Source organism: Wyeomyia smithii, chromosome 2, assembly GCF_029784165.1.
Source record: "Wyeomyia smithii strain HCP4-BCI-WySm-NY-G18 chromosome 2, ASM2978416v1, whole genome shotgun sequence".
Taxonomy (NCBI): Eukaryota; Metazoa; Arthropoda; class Insecta; order Diptera; family Culicidae; genus Wyeomyia; species Wyeomyia smithii.
In genome coordinates, this window is record NC_073695.1 from 64422058 (window position 1) to 64440999 (window position 18942).

The window sequence follows — 18942 nt, forward strand, 5'->3', positions numbered from 1 at the left end:
TCTTCGGAACACCCGAAAAAAAATAACATTAACAAAACATTAAAAAAAACCTTAAAAATTGCTATAATTGTACATAGTTATACCATAATTTAACTATGTTTTTCCTTGTAGATACATCAATTTTACATTAAATATCATTGTCCAGAACAATAAAAAACAGCGTTTTTGTCATTTTTACAATGAAAAAGGGGGGTCGTTATGTATCTTAACAGCATTTTTTCAGGCATTTTTCCCATACATTTAGAAATCACTGACAATGTTTTCCTTGGTAAAATCATTGTCGGTGGTAGATTCAACAACAAAAAACGTTGTTAAAACATGGTAATGACAACAATCGTTTACAAGCTCATACAGTAAAAATACCGTGTTTTTGATGAGCCATAAAAAACACGGTATTTTTACTGTAAGCTTGTAAACGTTTGTTGTCATTACCATGTTTTAACAACGTTTTTTGTTGTTGAATCTACCACCGACAATAATTTTACCATGAAAAACATTGTCAGTGACTTCTAAATGTATGGGAAAAATGCCTGAAAAAATGCTGTTAAGATACATAACGACCCCCCTTTTTCATTGTAAAAATGGCAAAAACGATGTTTTTATTGTTCTGGACAATGATATTTTATGTAAAATAGATGTATCTACAATGAAAAACATAGTTAAATTATGGTATAACTATGTACAATTACAGCAATTTGTAAGGTTTTTTTAATGTTTTAATAATGTTATTTTTTTTCGGGCAGAGAAAAAAAATTAATCCGGTGGATTTTGCAGTTAGGGATCATTCAAATAATACATAACGCTCTAGGGGGTGGGGGGGTATTCGGCGGAGCGTTATATTGCATGTGGCAAACATGTAAAATTGCGTTACATGGGGGTGGGTGGGTATTGAAAATTGCCAAATTCCGCGTTATGTAATATTTGAATGGTTCCTTACGCTTTTTCGTTAATTCACGTTCGAAATACCCCTCGTTAGTCAGGCGGGCTAGTGAAACTTTGCTGTCTTATAAACCGACTAGCAACACTGACCGTTGAACCTCCGAAAACTCTCTTCCTTCAAGCAAAAAAAGTCATCCCGAGTCGACACGCAGCGTTGGATTTGCAAATTATTTTCTCATTTTACATACATTTTATAACGAAAATCGCTTGCAGTAGTAGTGCAAATTGTTCATACTTATTACCGGCAGCGAATAATAATTAGTGTCACAGGATTGCGTCGCCAGCAGAGGTGAGAATGCATTTTCTACTTGGTCCGTTCGCGAAGAGAGGCGTTTTCGACTTTTGTCAAGGAGACATTTTCATTTTTTCCTACCGAACGCTTTTCACAATATTGGCAAATATTTTTGGCCAGAAATGGCTTACCAGAATTTAAATAGTGGGTATAATAATGTTTTTTTTTTTTTTTCATTACAGGTTAACAAAAAAACTATTGGACGCGTGTTTTGCCGACAAAACTGGTTGGAGAGGAGAAGACAAAGAAGTTAGTTCCCCACCATATTTTGCTCTATAAAAAGGGTAAAAACTAGTTTTGCGAAAAGATAAATTTGCCAACGTCCTGCAAGGGTGCGTCCACTAGTGGAGAGGACGAACAAATCAGTTTCGCGCTCTGCTGATTTGAAGCGGTGCAGCGAAAGATATCTAAATCGCCTGTTTAGCGCAAACACTAGCTAGCCCTGGACAATATCACAGTTAACGGTACCTGGCGGAAATACTGAGAGAAAGCTAAAATGACGTGGGAACCGCAGCAAGAAGGACTGAACCAAATTATTACACTGCTCAAACAATCGCAATCCACGGACAATGCAATTCAGCGTGCAGTGCAAATGGTATGTATTGTTATTGTAATTAATTAATATGTTCCATTAGAATACTAGGGCAAAGAGTGCAAGCTTGGCACCACTTGTACCCATTGTTTTGAGATTTTGCACGTGAAAGTCGGTTAATGGTAAAATATTTGCTGTTTATTATTAATTTCAAAGCTTTGTTTTTTTTTTCGAAATTAGATTAAATTTTAGAGGTGTGTTTGAGTTCTTCTACGAGCAAATTTAATTTTGTTCTGCTTGTGAATGGTTTTTGCAATGGAAGAGACTCAGGTAAACTAATAACAGTAGCATCTTTTCATGTGCGCTATGCTGTTGGTTCAATCTTAGAATCTTCGATAGAATGAATGCAAGTTGAGGAACCGCATTTTTTTTTCTATAATATCCGCCATCTGACTCTAATCTGTAGAAGGATTAATTAATTAATTTCTCTTTCAGAAACTGGAAGAATTAAATCAGTATCCAGATTTCAACAACTACCTAATATATGTACTAACAAAGCTGAAAAGCCAAGATGAACCAACACGCTCGCTGTCCGGACTGATCCTGAAGAATAACATTCGCATTCACGGTACGCAGCTGCAGCCGGAGATCATCGAGTACATCAAACAGGAATGCCTGATGGCACTAGGCGATCCTTCGCCATTGATTCGGGCCACGGTCGGTATTTTAATCACAACTATCGCGAATAAGGGCAGCCTGCAGAGCTGGCCGGAGTTGCTACCGACGCTATGTGATATGCTAGATTCACAGGAATACAGTGTGTGCGAAGGTGCTTTCGGTGCATTGCAAAAGATCTGCGAGGACTCGGCAGACACGCTGGACAGCGCTGCACTCAACCGTCCACTGAACATAATGATTCCGAAATTCCTACAATTCTTCCGCCACTCCAGTCCAAAGATCCGTTCACACGCGATTGCCTGCATCAATCAATTTATCATCAACCGAACACAGGCACTAATGTTGCATATTGATACGTTCATAGAAAATCTGTTCCATCTTTCGTCGGATGAAGATCGAGAGGTTCGCAAGAATGTTTGTCGCGGGCTAGTGATGCTGCTGGAGGTCCGAATGGATCGGTTGATGCCACACATGAATAATATCATCGAGTACATGTTGATTCGAACTCAGGATCCCGACGAAACGGCACTAGAAGCGTGTGAATTTTGGTTGTCACTTGCCGAGCAGACCGTTTGCAAGGAGGTACTGACGCCACATTTGCCACGACTAGCCCCGGTGCTGGTTCGAGGTATGCGGTACTCTGATATTGATATCATTATTCTAAAGGTAAGCTAATATTTTGAAAACCCTGATGGCATATTAATCATTTTTTATTTTTGCAGGGCGACGTGGAAGAGGACGAAATGATTCCCGATCGGGAAGAAGACATCAAACCACGGTTTCATAAGTCTCGCACCCACACGCAAAAGGCGGGCATTATGGGCGCACAAGAGGTTGGAGCGCGTGCGATGGAAGGGAACGATGAGGAGGAAGATATGGATGATCCCTACGACGATATGGACGATGACAGTAATCTGTCCGATTGGAATTTGCGCAAATGTAGCGCTGCTGCCCTCGATGTGCTGGCGAACGTTTTCAAGGACGACTTCCTTCCGATTCTGCTTCCCATTCTAAAGGAAACACTATTCCACTCGGATTGGCAAATCAAGGAGAGTGGCATTTTGGCGCTGGGAGCTATTGCCGAAGGGTGTATGAATGGAATGATCCCCCATTTGCCGGAGTTGATTCCGTTTTTGATTTCTTGCTTGTCGGATAAGAAAGCGCTAGTGCGGGCGATAACCTGCTGGACGTTGTCTCGTTATGCTCACTGGGTTGTTAGTCAGCCACATGATCAATATTTAAAACCATTGATGGAAGAGTTACTGAAGCGGATTCTCGACGCTAATAAGCGTGTTCAGGAGGCAGCTTGCTCTGCTTTTGCCACACTCGAAGAGGAGGCTTGTACCGAATTGGTTCCATATTTAGGTTTTATTCTGAAAACTTTAGTATTCGCTTTTGGTAAATATCAGCACAAAAACCTGTTGATACTGTATGATGCCATTGGAACACTGGCGGATTCGGTTGGGCATCATTTGAACAAACCAGAGTACATAAACATGCTGATGCCACCGTTGATTCAGAAGTGGAACATGCTAAAAGATGAAGATAAGGATCTGTTCCCGCTGCTGGAATGCTTGTCCAGTGTGGCGACTGCACTGCAATCCGGATTTTTGCCGTACTGTGAACCAGTTTACAGGCGTTGCATTTCACTGATCCAGCAAACGCTAAACCAAGATCTTGCCAGTACGGCTAGTCCTGGCCAGTACGAGCTGCCAGATAAGGATTTTATGATTGTCGCCCTGGACTTGCTGTCTGGATTAGCGGAAGGCTTGGACGGACAAATCGAGTCACTGGTGGTGAGCAGTAACATAATGCAACTGCTGTATCAATGTATGCAGGATTCGATGCCGGAGGTTGGAACCTACTACAATGGAAGCTAGGACAGTTGATTAATTCTATTTTTTACAGGTTCGACAATCTTCATTTGCACTGCTGGGTGATTTGACGAAAGCATGCTTTGTGCATGTTCATCCTTTTATCGGAGATTTTCTGCCCATCTTAGGTCAGAATCTCAATCCAGAGCATATTTCCGTTTGCAACAATGCTACTTGGGCGATCGGAGAAATTAGTATTAAGCTGCGTTAGTTCATTTCAGTATTGACCGAGAGAGTTTTTATTAAATAAGAATTGTTTTTTTAGGCGAAGACACCAAGCCATACATTCCGCTGGTGTTGGCACAGCTGATCGAAATAATCAACAATCCAAACACACCGAAAACGCTGCTGGAAAATACCGGTAAGTCATGGGCCCAAGGCTCATCATTTAGTTTTGATCGCCAAATGTTCTTTGATTTTTGTCAATAATTGTTATTTGTTAGTTAATTTAAAGTGTTGATTTTAAGTGTTGGGTTAAATATGATGAAATTATAGTGCTTGTCGTGTTTGAAAGATAATATGAAGGACAATTACTGCCAAGGAAATAGTGAAATATTAGTACTGGCATGCAGCTTTTGTTAAGCTGCGAGAGAAATTTAAAGCAAACCGCGTAAGAAATGATGCAAAGCATATTGGTCAGTTGACTACGTATTGCAGTGAGTCTAGAGCAATTATTTACAGTGCTGCGATGCTTCGTGCCTTAATATGTTCGTACAAACCTGGCGATCTTTCGGAAGATTTTGTATTTATTCAGAGGAAGATTTCCTCGCCCTGAATATTCTGATGTTTTTACTTATTGATTCAGTAGTCGTAGGATCACGATATACATTTCGGTTGTTCAGAAGTGTAGCATTTCTAATAGCTAAATCTCATAACATGAGCATACATTTCGGATGCAGTCGAGAGAAAAAAAAACAAGTTAATTTTTATTACATTCCTATTGATACTAACAGTTTCTCCCAAGCTGAAATTTTAACGTACGACAATTGGCGGTTAGACCTACATCGTATCTTGAGAATTCGACAGGACAGCACATTAGATTTTATAGGGATTTTTTTTCTTCTTGCATTGACAAAGTTGACGAAAGCCGATTCGTTCGTAATACTCTTCTTTTTAGAGACTCTTTAGTGTATTCGGAAGATTGAACTATGACCAGTCCAAAATCTGTTTATGCAATGCAATCCCTGAATTTTTAAATCTGCGCTCACACATATGGGATAGCTAATTTGGCTCTTAATAACAACGGTTGATGAGATCCGACCAGTGCTGCTGAGAATATTCACTGTCATGATATTCAAAACCAGCGATTGTCAGCCTTTTTATATTGATAATCATACTGCCCGTGCGAATGTTGATATTCATGAAATCGAACAACCGATGAACACCGAACGGATGAACTTTAACACTCGTGTTGATATTTTGATCGTCAAAAATTAAAATCATTTCAAAATAGTGAATCATTTACGAGGCCTTTGATACTCATTTTACTGTTCTATCATTGAATATGCTTAACGAAATTCATCTATCGTCGCAGTGAGCAATGCTCACTAGTTGCATCAGGAAATAAATGTGCTGACACTGAGAAAAAATCAATTCATCTATTCGTGAAAAAACATCGGTAATCAAAGGCATTCCGACATTGCATCCTTTGAAGCAATTGCCTTTTGAATGTGTTCAGCATGGAGCGCACGCAATGTGATAACTCCTTTGCGTTCACACTTGAGCCGTAGCGAGCTGGCTACAAGTGTGGGCGCAAAGCAAGCATGAACAAAAAGCGTTTCGTCCATTTGTGTGCGCAATAATTGTGTGTTACGCAACAGAACTGACCAACTCGGTTTAATGTTTTAAAATACACGTCAGTGGTTTTACTGATTTGTCCATCAGTGAACATTTAGGATCCGCGTTCGGCATTTGAAAAAAAATTTAAATGATTTAGCCTTTGCCGTTTGATTTTACATGATTTAGAAAACGACATCTAAACACGATCTTACATAATAAATCTTAACCTTAGATGGACTTTAGTATAATCACTATAAATCTTTATAAACATTTTCGAGTATTTATTAAAGATTAATTGTGATTTTACTAAAGCTCGGTTTGGGCACTATAGGGTTAAGTTTTAAACCCAAATTCTTGAACAAGTACATTCTGGAAACTTACTGTTAAGTGTTAAAGATGGAAGTTGCGGTCATACTACCCTAGTAACAAGTTTGTTATATCCCATGAACAAGTGGAAGCTGTTGTCCTGTGAAGACGCAAGATCTTTCCCAATTGTTTTACCCCTTTAGAAGGCAGTGGCAACTATATTGCCACCAATAACTTTCGTTTTTTTCTGCTTGATAGTTATGAGCTATAATCAGTGATCAGAGATAAACAATAAAATTGAATGATAGTAGGTTTAAATCCCTACGAATGATAAGTCCTAGTTGCGAAAGCAAACAAATCCTAACAATTAAAATTACAAATTACTAACAGTGTTGAGAAGTCACCATTTGTGATTGGACACACATACTCATTGGTGCTTATTACGGGAGTCACTTCACGGTGAAATCAGAGTGAAGTGAACAAAATCCTATTACGGGACTGTGGAATTTGGGTTATTATGAGTGTCATATCAGTCAAGTGAGATCATTTGCTTCATCCACGATGACTTCCCGGTTTTGATTCGCGAGAGTGAAACGGCCAAGGAAATCTGCATCACTTTAGATTAAATACGCAAGCAGCTCTCGAAAATCAAAATGGCAGAACATGGATCAGTCAAGGAACATTAAAAGCTTTTCGACCAGGTCATCAGGAAACTGAAGTTAGCCGGGGAGAAGCTAGAAGAAGGGCGCTCTTCGTAACCCTAACAGAATCCTGCGATCCGTTAGTCATCGGCGGAAGCTCCTGTAGTTCTTAGGTAAATGAAATCGGCTCACCAAGAAAGGCCACATGGTCAAGAATTATCGAAGCAAGATCCACGCTGGAGCGAATGTCGCAAGTGGTGAGTGATGGAAAAGCTGTGGCCTTCATGCGTTAGTGGAAGAGAAGAATGTAGCACGAGCGAGAATGCTGCAACGCGCACGGAATAGGCAAAACTCGGTCGTTCGGAATAAGAAGCGCCAGCAGGAATATCGAGATCGTGAGGCGATGGAGGAACAGTACTGTGTAAATGACACACAAAAGTTCTACGAGAAACTGAACAGTTCCCACAAAGGCTACGTGCTACAAGCCGAAATTTGCAGGGATCTGGATGGCAACCTTCTGATGAAGAAGTGTGAGGTGATTGAAAGAAGGAATCAGTACTACGACGAGCACCATCACGGCGCAGATGAAGACAAAGTTCCAGCCCTTGACCGCCAAGAGGTCAAAGAGCAGATCAGCCGGCCGAAAAACAACAAAGCAGCTGTAGCTGACCAACTTCCCTGCGAGCTGTTGAAACACGGTGGCGAAGCACTGGCTAAGGCGCTACACTGGATTACTGCCAAAGTTTGGGTGGAGAAGGTAGTACCGTAATAGTGAACGGATGGTACCGTGTGCCACATTTACAAAAAGTTGTATTGCTGCAATTATCGTGCACTCACGCTGCTAAGTGCCGCCTACAAATTGCTCTCTCAAATTCTGTACCGTCGACTATCACCGTTTGCGAGGAAGTTCGTGAGACACTACAGATCGAATATACGCAGTACGACAGGACAGGTCCTACAGAAATGCCGTGAATATAACGTGTCCGCTAGGGTGGGGAAAAGTGATCGATTTTCCAGAACCAAGTTTTTTTGGTTCCTTTTGGGGTCCCAAACAATCCTGAATTTATTGGAAGTCGGTTGGTTTTGTCTCCGCTTGGCGCATTGCATTTCAAATTTGTATGAAAATTCATATGAGAAAACCAACTTTTTTGCATTTACCTCTCTAGAGAGCTCAAAAATGCTCTAATAATGCACTACATTAATGCACTACATTATGTATAGTATTTGAGATGCCTAACAACTTTGCAGAAGACACTGAAGAGCTAGAATGTCCCTAAGAAGAGCTATAGCTGTTCAAATTTGAGTAGGTCGATTTAAATGCAGAAAATCTTGTTTTCTGCCAGCATTATTAATATACCGGCGTCAGTTGGATTCCCATCAGAAGTAACCTGTCGTAACGAGTTTATACACTCAGCTGGGCCAAGCAAACAAATTTCGTCAATATTCTAGGCGTATGTAGAATCTACAACGTGTTTCAGAGGTTACTTCTGATGGAAATCTGACTGACACCGGCAACATAAATTTCGACATACTCAAATTTGAACAGCTCTAGTATTTTATTGGCACACTTTAGCTATTTAATGTCTTCGACCAAGTTGTTAGGCATTAAAAAACCTACCATTTGATGTCATGAAACCTATGGTTTGAGCCATTTTGAGCTCTTTAGAATGGAAAATGCAAAAAAGTTGGTTTTTCTATACAAATCTCCATATAAATTTAAAATGCAATGCGCCAAGCGGAGACAAAACCAACCGACTTCCAATAAATTCAGGATTGTTTGGGGCCCCAAAAAGAACAAAAAAAAAAGCTTGGTTCTGGCTTTCTGCTATCAAGTTTCGTTTTTTCCATATAACGATTCCCCACCCAAGTGTCCACACACTTTCTCTTCATCGACTTTAAAGCGGCGTACAAGACAATCTATCAAAAACAGTTATTGCAGATTATGCACGCTTACGGTTTCCCGTATAAACTGACACGGTTGATAAAGTCGACGGTGAATCGGGTAATTCGAGTTTAGAGCAGTTCGAGTTTCGGGGATTGACTCAAGTCCATGCGGATCTCGTAGAGCGTCACGGCAAGGTGATGGACTACCGTGCCTTTTATTTAATATCGCTTCGGAAGGTGTAACACGAAGGGCAGGTATCGACACGAGTGGCACGATATTCAGGAGATCCTCGAACGAACCCTTGAGAAGATGACGAAGACGTGAATCAGACTGAAGGCTAAAGCCAAACGAATTGGACTGGCCATAAATACTTCGAAAACTAAGTATATTAGCGGAAGAGGTTCTATAAAAGACAGAATAAACCTTCAAGCAAGAATTTAGATTGGCAGTGATGAAATCGAGGTGGTGGACAAGTTCGTGTAGTTGGGTTTACTGTTGACTGTTGATAACATGGACCAACCCGTCCTTGGGGATTTCTAATGAAAGGTGCTACGTACCATCTGCAGATGGAAGATGGATCTTGGTGAAGGCGGACGAATCACTCGTTCAAACGGCGCTATGGGAGACGGCGGTGGACTGGACATGTCGTAAGGATGTCGGACCGGTGAAAATGGTTCTCGATAACGACCCGACTAAAACGAGGCGACGAGGTGCGCAGCGAGCAAGGTTACTTATAGCAAATTTCTTTATAGTGTGCGGGCAAAACTGCCGAGGAATAATATAATGTCATCGCCATTTAAGACGCAAGTAAGAAAGAGATGCCAGATAATTGTTAACGAATTTAGCACGTGCGGTGATGGGTTGGAGCTGACAAATTTTACAGTGCGCTTCGGGCAGCACGGCAGGTCAAAACTGGGTCAAAATCGAGAGACTAAAGAAGGGGTTTGACAGCAGTTAGTGCGCTTCCAGGTCAAAACGAGGTGAGCTGGTGAAATAAAGAAATTCGCTATTAATCAAGTGGAGGACGAACTGCGCGGCCTCCGCAGACGACATGGCTGGCGAGCTACTGCCATGGACCGAATTAAACTAAGACGAAGACATCTTCGAACAGCAAGGGACGTCTCGGCTTGGAGCTGACTGGTAAGATAAGGTAAGGCATGGGTTCTGAAAGTAGCGGAAGAAAGAAAAGTGTGATCATCTCGTGAATCGGAAGTTATGTTATGGCCTTCGAAAGAACAAAGAAACCAATCATCTTCTTTGTTGATAAGGACGACTAGCCTATGACGTTTGCGGTAAAAAATGGACTTTGTTCAGATGATGATGAAAAAAAACTAAGACATAATTGAGTTGGATAAATTTCCCATTAATGGTAATTATATTATCTTATTTGCAAAAAAAATCTACGCCCTTGCGTACGGCCTTCCGGCAGTTAACCGGAACATTCGCCATGGCGGACGAAAACATGCGTGAAGGCATGTTTTTAAGCTCTTTCTTTGTTTTTTTTTTTTTGTTAATTTCTCCTCCGTTTTCGCGACAAAATTGTTGGAATAGATCTTGCGCTTCAAGTTTGCCCAGAAATTCTCGATGGGACGCAGATGGGGGACGTTAGGCGGATTCGCCGACTTCGGTACCACATCGATATTCAGCCGCTCCATTTCCTTCAACGATCGCTTCGAGTAGTGGGCCGACGCCAAATCTGGCCAGAACAGCGTGTCTTCGCCTTTATGGTATTGCTTGATAAACGACGCAACTTCTGGCAGGCATTTCGTACTATAAATCTCCCCGTTCACGGCCAGCCCGGAGCGAAAGAACAGCAACTTTGACATCCCTTTCTAGCTAATTGTCAGCCACAGCCGCACCTTCTTGGAGAACTTGGTCTGTGAAATAAACTTTACCTCGGTGCTCACTTCCTTCGTGGGGGAGGTAAAATACGAAGTGCCCTGCTAATCGTTGCCATCCAGGGTGAGATTGGTCTCGTCGTCCATCCCTACTGCCACGTCGCGATTCGCCGGGAAAATCGACTTGACCCTCTTATTCAACCGCTGTCGCTGCGTCATTGCCTGCAGTTCCGAGACCAGAGGACGGGACTGCCGCTTCCTGACATGTATGTCCTTGTTCTTCAGATACTTTTTCACTGTTTAACCGCTTGCACCAACCTCCCGACCAAGTGCACGCAGCGATTTAGCCACTTTTCCCTCGGTCTTCTTCTTCAGCATCCTTTGAAGCTTCTTGTCGCTCAGGGTCGTTGGCGGTCCGGAACCGGGCTTTCTTTCGATGCTCTGATCGTTGTCCAAGAGTGTCAAGATGTTGTAGATGCCGCAACGGGCATACCCGGCGTCCACAAAGTGCCGCACGATGTCCGTTTTTGACTCGGCAGGTTACTGTTCTTTGAACGCGCACACTTCTGAACGGAGTAGCTTCACTTTTTTCGCCATCACAGGTAGAGTTTGACTGATAGAGCTGTCAATTTTTTTTTGCTAACTCATGGGTTACTATGATTGATGATGTTTGAGTAGTTTCCCATAAAAAATCGGCAATTTTTGTCCCTTTTTTGCCGCAAACGTTAACAGCCTGGTATTAAGGAAAACTCGAAGTTAACTGTTTATCAACTAGAAGTTAAAACCCTTTTCCTGTATAGGTACCTGAAGAAAGGTATGTGTATACAGTTCCAATGAAAGACCCGATCAACGTGGTATACAAGCTGGAGAAGACACTGTACGGACTCAAGCAGAACCCTAGATGCATTTTCTCGGCATTCGAATTCGTTATAACCGAGATGAGAGAATCTTGACACCTTCGATAGAAGCAGTCATTAAGAAAACTTCTTGCGATATTCGGGATGATGTAAAACCCTGTTTTAAATCCTATGGAGAAATGTCTTGTGTTTCCTGGGTTAAGTTGTAACATAAATCATTCCTTTCGTGAAGTGTTGGGTAGCATTATGTACAACATGTGCGTCAATCCGATACTTGTTATGCTAAAGTTTCACCGCGCACCGGACACATGACCCGTTGACAGAGTATGCAGATGAAGATTGGGCTTCCAATCATGCAGATCGGAAATAGATAAGCGGCTTTTTTAAAGTTTATGGTTGCAATGTCAGTTGGGCAAACGGAAAATATCAAACTGTGGCGTTCATGTCTAACAAGCTAAGCAAAGTACGTGACTTTAAGTGCTTCGAAGAATCATGGCTGAAAGGTATTTTAGAGGACCTAGGTGTACTGCAAGCTAACGAAATATTCACCTTAGATGAGCACAACCACGGATGCGTTGCAATGACTAAGAATACAGAATTTAAACGTGCCTAGCACATTGATATAAAGCACAACTTTTTGCGGGACCATGTGATAGCTGAGATTTTTCGTAAGGAACCAATATGAACTAACGAAGGGCTGGCAGACACAGTCACGAAAGCATTTGAACCTTGGCTTTGATTGGCTGATTAAGAGCATTAACAGGGGATGTTGAAGATGGAAGTTGTGTACGTAGTAGGTACCCTATAAACAAGTTTGTTAGATCGTATTATGTCTATCCTGTAAAGACTTAGGGGGACAAGGGGCAAGATGAACACCTTAAGCTTCTTATCAAATTGTTAGGGCAAAGTGAGCAAAAAGCTACTGAATACATTTTTACTACATAGAGTAAGAATAATACTCAAGAGTTGCTACATTGGAAACTAAAGAAAAAGGTTATTTAAATATTTATGAATAATTTCCTAAGCCACTAAAAAGTGTGAGGCTGGTCGCGGTACGGGGTAGATTGGGCATACCTATGGGGCATAATGGGCATGTTCATATTTTTCGATTTCAAGCAAACATTAAACAATGTATCAATGTAACGTACAATCGTAGGTACCGAAACAAAGTTTTCCTTCCCTGTTTCACTATTTATACTCCAAAACAGCGTAATTTTTTAGCCTTTTTCAATTTGAAAATTATCTATGAATTTGCCCGCATATAAAAATAAGGTTTTGGTCCATAAAACACTACTGTGCGGATGAAGGAATAATAAAACATGACAAAATTTAAATTTAGGTAACTTTATTTTAATGATTGTCAACAAACGAATCTGTTCGACGCAGCCTTAAATGTCGGCTTAACGTTTGCCGTGGAATGCCGTGTGCAATAACCGCTCGGTTCACTAACATTCGATGAGAAATAACCGCGTCTATAGCAGTGGCCAATGATGACTGTGACCATTTTTTGCGCCCCGACAACCGTTTGTAATTCCGAACCATTTTACTATTAACTGCTGCTAGCACGATGTTTACTTTTTTGACAGCACTTTCTGGTTTGTAGGTTATGTTTTCGTGCATAGGTATGGCAATTCTGCCCCTACCAGCACTGCCCAATCTACCCCATGAGAAACACTTATGAAAAAGAGCTGTTTTTAGATGATGTTTCATTTAAAAACACTGCATTATTTATTGAAACTGTTTGAATATCAATAACGATTACCGAAAATAAACTTTCGAGCCCAAAACGACATATACGCATGCAAAAACCCTTATTTTTCGCGCATGTGAGCTATAATATTATACGCAAGACGTGCATGAATGATACAATTGTATATTGTGTAAAAGCGAATTTGTTTTTTCCAGTTATTTTGAATAAAATTACATCTTCAGATTAATGTTAATGATTCAAATTTATAACAGTTCCAAAATTACTGCCAGAAACCTAGAAACAACATATGCCCATTCTGCCCCGTATGGCGATCTTGCCCCTTGTTCCCCTAAGTTGATCCTTAATTTAAACCACTGTAAACTGCCTTATATTTGCAGTCATAAAAAAATTCTCTAAGTAAACATCCTTTTAAAAGCACTAGGACAAAATATCTCTTTAATACCTATTCCAAAGAACATTTTGGTTTTTCAAAGGGTACGTTGATTTTCGAAGCAACCCAATTCGCAAAATTTGCAAAATAGTATTCCATTGCAGCGCTCTTACTGTAGCCACGTTTCGTATAATTGTTTGTATTCTTCTTTCTTTATTCTGTTTATTTTTTCTGTATAGCAATAACAATCGGTCGGCTCGGTCTTGTGTGCCCCCTTGAAGTGGCTCCCTCGTTACAACAGTTTGTGCGACAGTGGTGTGTAACTAAATTACTTTCTATTCTTTCATACTCTAGTGTTCTTTTCATATGTGTAACCTTGGTTGTTTAGTTGTTTAGCTATCTACAGTTTTTCGCGAGACAGTCTTCTCTGTACAGTTCAATTGTCCGACTGTGAATATTATGTTGGCGTTGTTTCCGTTCCACGTTACACTGTGAAAAGTTCTGTGTGTACATTTCATTTTCGGACGAACACCGGATGAGCAGGCTTAAGATGATAAACTCTCTTTTTGCAGGTGTTCCTCACTCCGCAACATTCGCGACAACGAGGAGAAAGACTCCGCCTTCCGTGGAATGTGTCAGATGATTACGGTAAACCCCGTTGGGGTGGTGGCCGATTTTATCTTTTTCTGCGATGCGGCAGCATCTTGGATGAATCCAAAAAGCGATCTACACGAGATGTTGCAAAAGGTTTATTTGCTTTGTTTTGCCGTGCGGTGTATATCAATTGATTTGTTTTTTATTTTACAGATTCTGCATGGCTTCAAAACCCAGGTTGGTGAGGAAAATTGGGCCCGTTTCGTGGAGCAATTTCCACCCCAGTTGAGCGAGCGTCTAGCGGTGATGTACAGCATCTAAGTGATTCTAAGAAACCGAACGTATGTATTGATGGTTTCGACGGTATGTAGCAAATTATTTTATTCTATTGATTTGCAAACGATCGGTTGCGTTCGGGAGGTGATGCATCAGCAACAACAAGTAAGACAGGGTCCAAAGAAATCCTTTCGAAATAAGTAACAATGACGCGAAAGTCTGCTTTTGTTTTTGCAAAAAAAAATATCCCAACTAAAAATCTATGGTGATGAAAAAGAAAACAGGTTGCTTTCAGAGCAAAATTTTGATTATTTTTGAATTTGTAAATTCGCTTATATTTGTAGGGAAACATTGTTTTATTCAAAAAGTATGTTTTTTTTTCGAAATTTAGTAGGGCTTACTATGCCTTGTAGGCTATCGATGTCGCTAAGTAGGGCTTTTATGATGCGGAAATAAGGAGCCTGCTCTCCTTGTATTTCGTATACTTCGGCGATGGAAAGGTCGTCGTTGAAGAAACGCAAAACAAATAAAATACTTTCAAATTTTAAGATGTACTCTAATCACAATGGTAGGTAAACAGTAAGCGCAAAATATTATCGTAATCGCATATTTAAACGCAAAGGTCGATTGAGAATTTATTGCAAAAACAAACTTTACCCTTTGATGAGTGTAGGCTATCGACTAGCTCAAAAAGGCAGTCTTTCTGCGTAATGATAAAACAACCCACTCCTACCGATCAATTTTCTTTATGAATTCTCACAAAATCCTTTCTAAATGATCCTGCGTCCAGTGTGCATTAATATAAACGAAACACGACTCCTTGCTGGAGACTTCTGGTTCTGGTTTGCGAAGTGAGCGAGAGCAGTCGCAGCCGTAACTGCGATGAGAATATTGAAACAAAAACGAAAAAAAATATGCACAGCTATCAATTTGACTAATATTTTCACTTCGTATATTCGTACCATTGTCAGTGTAACTGAGAAATGAATGCGCCTGTGATGAATGAATGAACGTGCTAAAATTCGAGTGAATAGTTTTCTGCCTATGTTAACGCTAGGAAAATGGACATGCAAGAACAAATTAAATTTGAGAATTGTCATGCTATTTTCACATTTCTCGTTCGATTAAGTTACCCTCTAATTTCTAGAAATGACATATACATAATTTGGTCGCTATCGTAAATTGCTGTCAGTTTCAAGGAAACGAGTTGTTTAATTGTTTTCTTTGGTATATTTGCTTTGTAACTTCTGTACAATTTTCTAAGATTTTCAACGGGGAATTTTTTTCGCTCTCCTTACTGATGTAGTGATTTATGGCTAGTTTTCGCCTTAGTCTGAAATAGGTAGCTGAAGCTGAAATCTAACAAACCAATTAAAATCAAATGACTCATAACGGAGCATAAAAGTCAATTCTAATTCTCAATTCTTTAATCGAAAACAATAGAAACGCTCCTTTACCTTGAAACTGTACAAATCGTGATATTTTTAGTATAACATACTACGCCTTTTAATCGTTCTAATTGTGTTGAAAAGAAAAACGTTTGGTGTATAAACTATCTATAAAGAAACAAAATTAAATACAAATAAACTGAAACAAAACAAGAAGAAAATCAGAAGACAGCTAGTATGACATTTATAGTAATAGTAAGCAAGTATTTTGTACCATCGGGAATTTCGGGTCGCGTTCGTGTTCGTCGTTAAAAATCGTGGTCGTCGTCGTCGCCGTCGTCATAGTTCTCCGGTCCGCGGATTCCGTGTGCGTCTTAGTTATTAACTGTTATTTTTTTCTGTTTAGTTCTAATGTGGTTTATTTTTTAGTTCAAATCGTGAAACGAGAAAAGACCAAACTTAAGTTGAACAGATACTATCTGAACAGGAGTACTGCAACAGTTCCTTTACTGCAGCTGATTGATCAAACAAACAAAAATAAGCAAAAGAAACATACTGAGAGATGCTATAAAATATATACATAATGGTGCCATTAGGTAGTTAAACTTATAACAAATATGGTTTTTTAAATAATACAAAACCCCGAGGAAGCCTGCAACTTATCAAAGACAAATACAAAATTATAGATAAAAAGCAAATTTAAGGACTAAAAGAGCTGGAAACTTACCGTCAAAAAATATAGATGCAAATACTAAAATTTGACTGACAACAAACGCCGTTGTGCAGCAACATTATTAGGTTAACAAAACGAAGACTGAGAAAGTGAAAGAAAAAACATATTCCTCAAATCGAAACAAAAATCTCTGTTACTTACATTTGTGTTTTTTTTAGCTGCGATATATATATTTCAAGTAGTAGTTTAACGATATTAGAAAGAAAAGGCTTATTCAGTAATATCTGTTCAATACAATTCGTAGATGGTGGTATACAAAGAAAAAGTTTAACTGTTCGTTTCATTTTAAGCGTTAGAAATCGTATCGCCGCGTATCGTGTCGTCGTTATCCGAATTCGTCGCGTTCGGTCGTTCCGTAAATTTGTAGCAAACAAATCGCGTGTCGCGTTCGGGAGCAGGGAAAACAAACCTAATGTGAAACTCGTATTTTTCGTGAAATCGTTCCGCCGAAAACCGTTGTGATATAAAAACCGTGTTCGTTCGTTGTTAGGAGATTATATATAATATATCTTTTTCTGTTTTATAGGTTTCAATTAACAAATTTTGAGTTATGTATCTTAGGAAATCGCGCGTCATCTATCGGGTTCGTCAAACATACGTATTGAAAGCCCTGTTGTTGGTCCGCCGCGTATGCCACAATGAAAGGTGCTAATAAAAAAATAAAGCTGATTTAAGGTTCAGAATACATATAAATATATCATAAAATGATCATTTTAATAAATAATACACTGTTCTATTTGTTGACGAGTGCAGTCTAATTGGAGCAGACGTTTTAGTTTATCTGGGTTGTATAATGCTGTAAAATGCAGCTAGCCAAAATCAATTCGATGATAGAAGCCAGTTTTAACCTCATCAATCGTTTCATCACAACAGCAATCAACATGCATACCACACACAAAAATCATCACGTAAATTAAACCACATACTGAGATTAGACGAAAGAAACAAAAAAAAAACTAAATCAAAGATGAAACACAACGTCACTACTTGAGAACTGGGTTCCTCTCGTCTTTCATCTGCGCTATTTTCGCCCCACATCTAGAGTGAGGCTACAATAACACAAAAAAGGACACAAACCAAGCACTAGTTACTGATTCAGGATCAAACGTATAGCAAACGATACAAAACAGATAACTTTATATTGATCGCTTTACACAGTTTATACAATGAAAGAAAAAAGAGAAAAAAATACTAAACAAAATCGTACGTACCTTAAATCAAGAAATAAACCAGTCTCCGGGGACTTGGTCGCGTCGCGTTTTTCGTCGCGTTTTCGTGTGATCGTATTTTAAAGAAAACAGTTCCAAAACTACTAATAAACAACTAAAAACAAGAAACAAAAGCAGTACACCTAACGTGAAAAAAAAACTTACAATATAGCGCATAGTGGCTGTGAGCCACAGAAAGCCTGAATTATTGGACGCTACCGGAGTGCGGGGTCACCGCCGCACAGGAAGCTGTCAGCGATTGGGTTTTTAGTACCATCAGCAATCCAAACTCTTTATCGTAGTACAGGCCGATCTATACTTAAAAACGAGAAATAAATTGCTATTATAATGTAGTTAATATTATTATCAATGTATAAGTACCGTAGTACCGTACCGTATGACAAGTGTGACTGAGTCGAATGGGTGTGTTGTCAGCATTTGCGAACAAAATGGTTTAAGATTACAAACAGAAGTCTCAAAAGTCCTATCCTTTGGTCCCATCCGTCAGAACTCTGAACGCCGAATATCCTAAGAAATCCAAAGATCAATATTTTCTTTTATAGTATTGATTACACCTTCTGAACAACAGTCAACTTATTTACATTTGTCAGCATTAGAAGAAAAAGAAGAAGAAGAAGAAGAAGAACATAAAACAATAGATAAACTGGACAAAACAGTCCGGCGGATGCTGCTTATACATAAACTTTAACATATACACTTACACATAATCGCCTCATAGTCGCAGTGTTAGTTGGAACTGCTAAGTGGGTAATGATGATATACATCTCGAGACTATGAGCAAGTTAGCATGGAGTAGAGTAACGACATAAGAATTCAATTTTTGTACCACACTTTTGCATGTCTTTCCACTTACAAGAAGGAGAAGCTCTATCCAGCTCAATTCTAGTTGAAACGTGTAGCTTGGCAGGTGTGTAGTCCGTTTCCGCAGGACTCCGTGGTATTTCAACATTTCGCTTGGGGTTTGAGATAGGAATGTAGCTTTAATTGAAGTCAATAAAATTAGTAGTACGAGAAGTGATA

At 39.7% G+C, this 18942-nt stretch overlaps 1 protein-coding gene across 1 annotated transcript; it reads left to right on the forward strand.

Annotated features, from left to right (window-relative positions):
* The first annotated feature begins 1067 nt into the window (after positions 1–1067).
* LOC129719460 (transportin-1) lies at positions 1068–18942 on the forward strand. The gene is made up of 9 exons (XM_055670789.1): positions 1068–1228; positions 1414–1826; positions 2259–3107; positions 3164–4294; positions 4350–4521; positions 4581–4676; positions 13942–14017; positions 14275–14449; positions 14510–18942. Exons 2-9 carry the CDS (start codon positions 1728–1730, stop codon positions 14615–14617), a joined length of 2706 nt encoding a protein of 901 aa, XP_055526764.1. The 5' UTR covers positions 1068–1228; positions 1414–1727; the 3' UTR covers positions 14618–18942.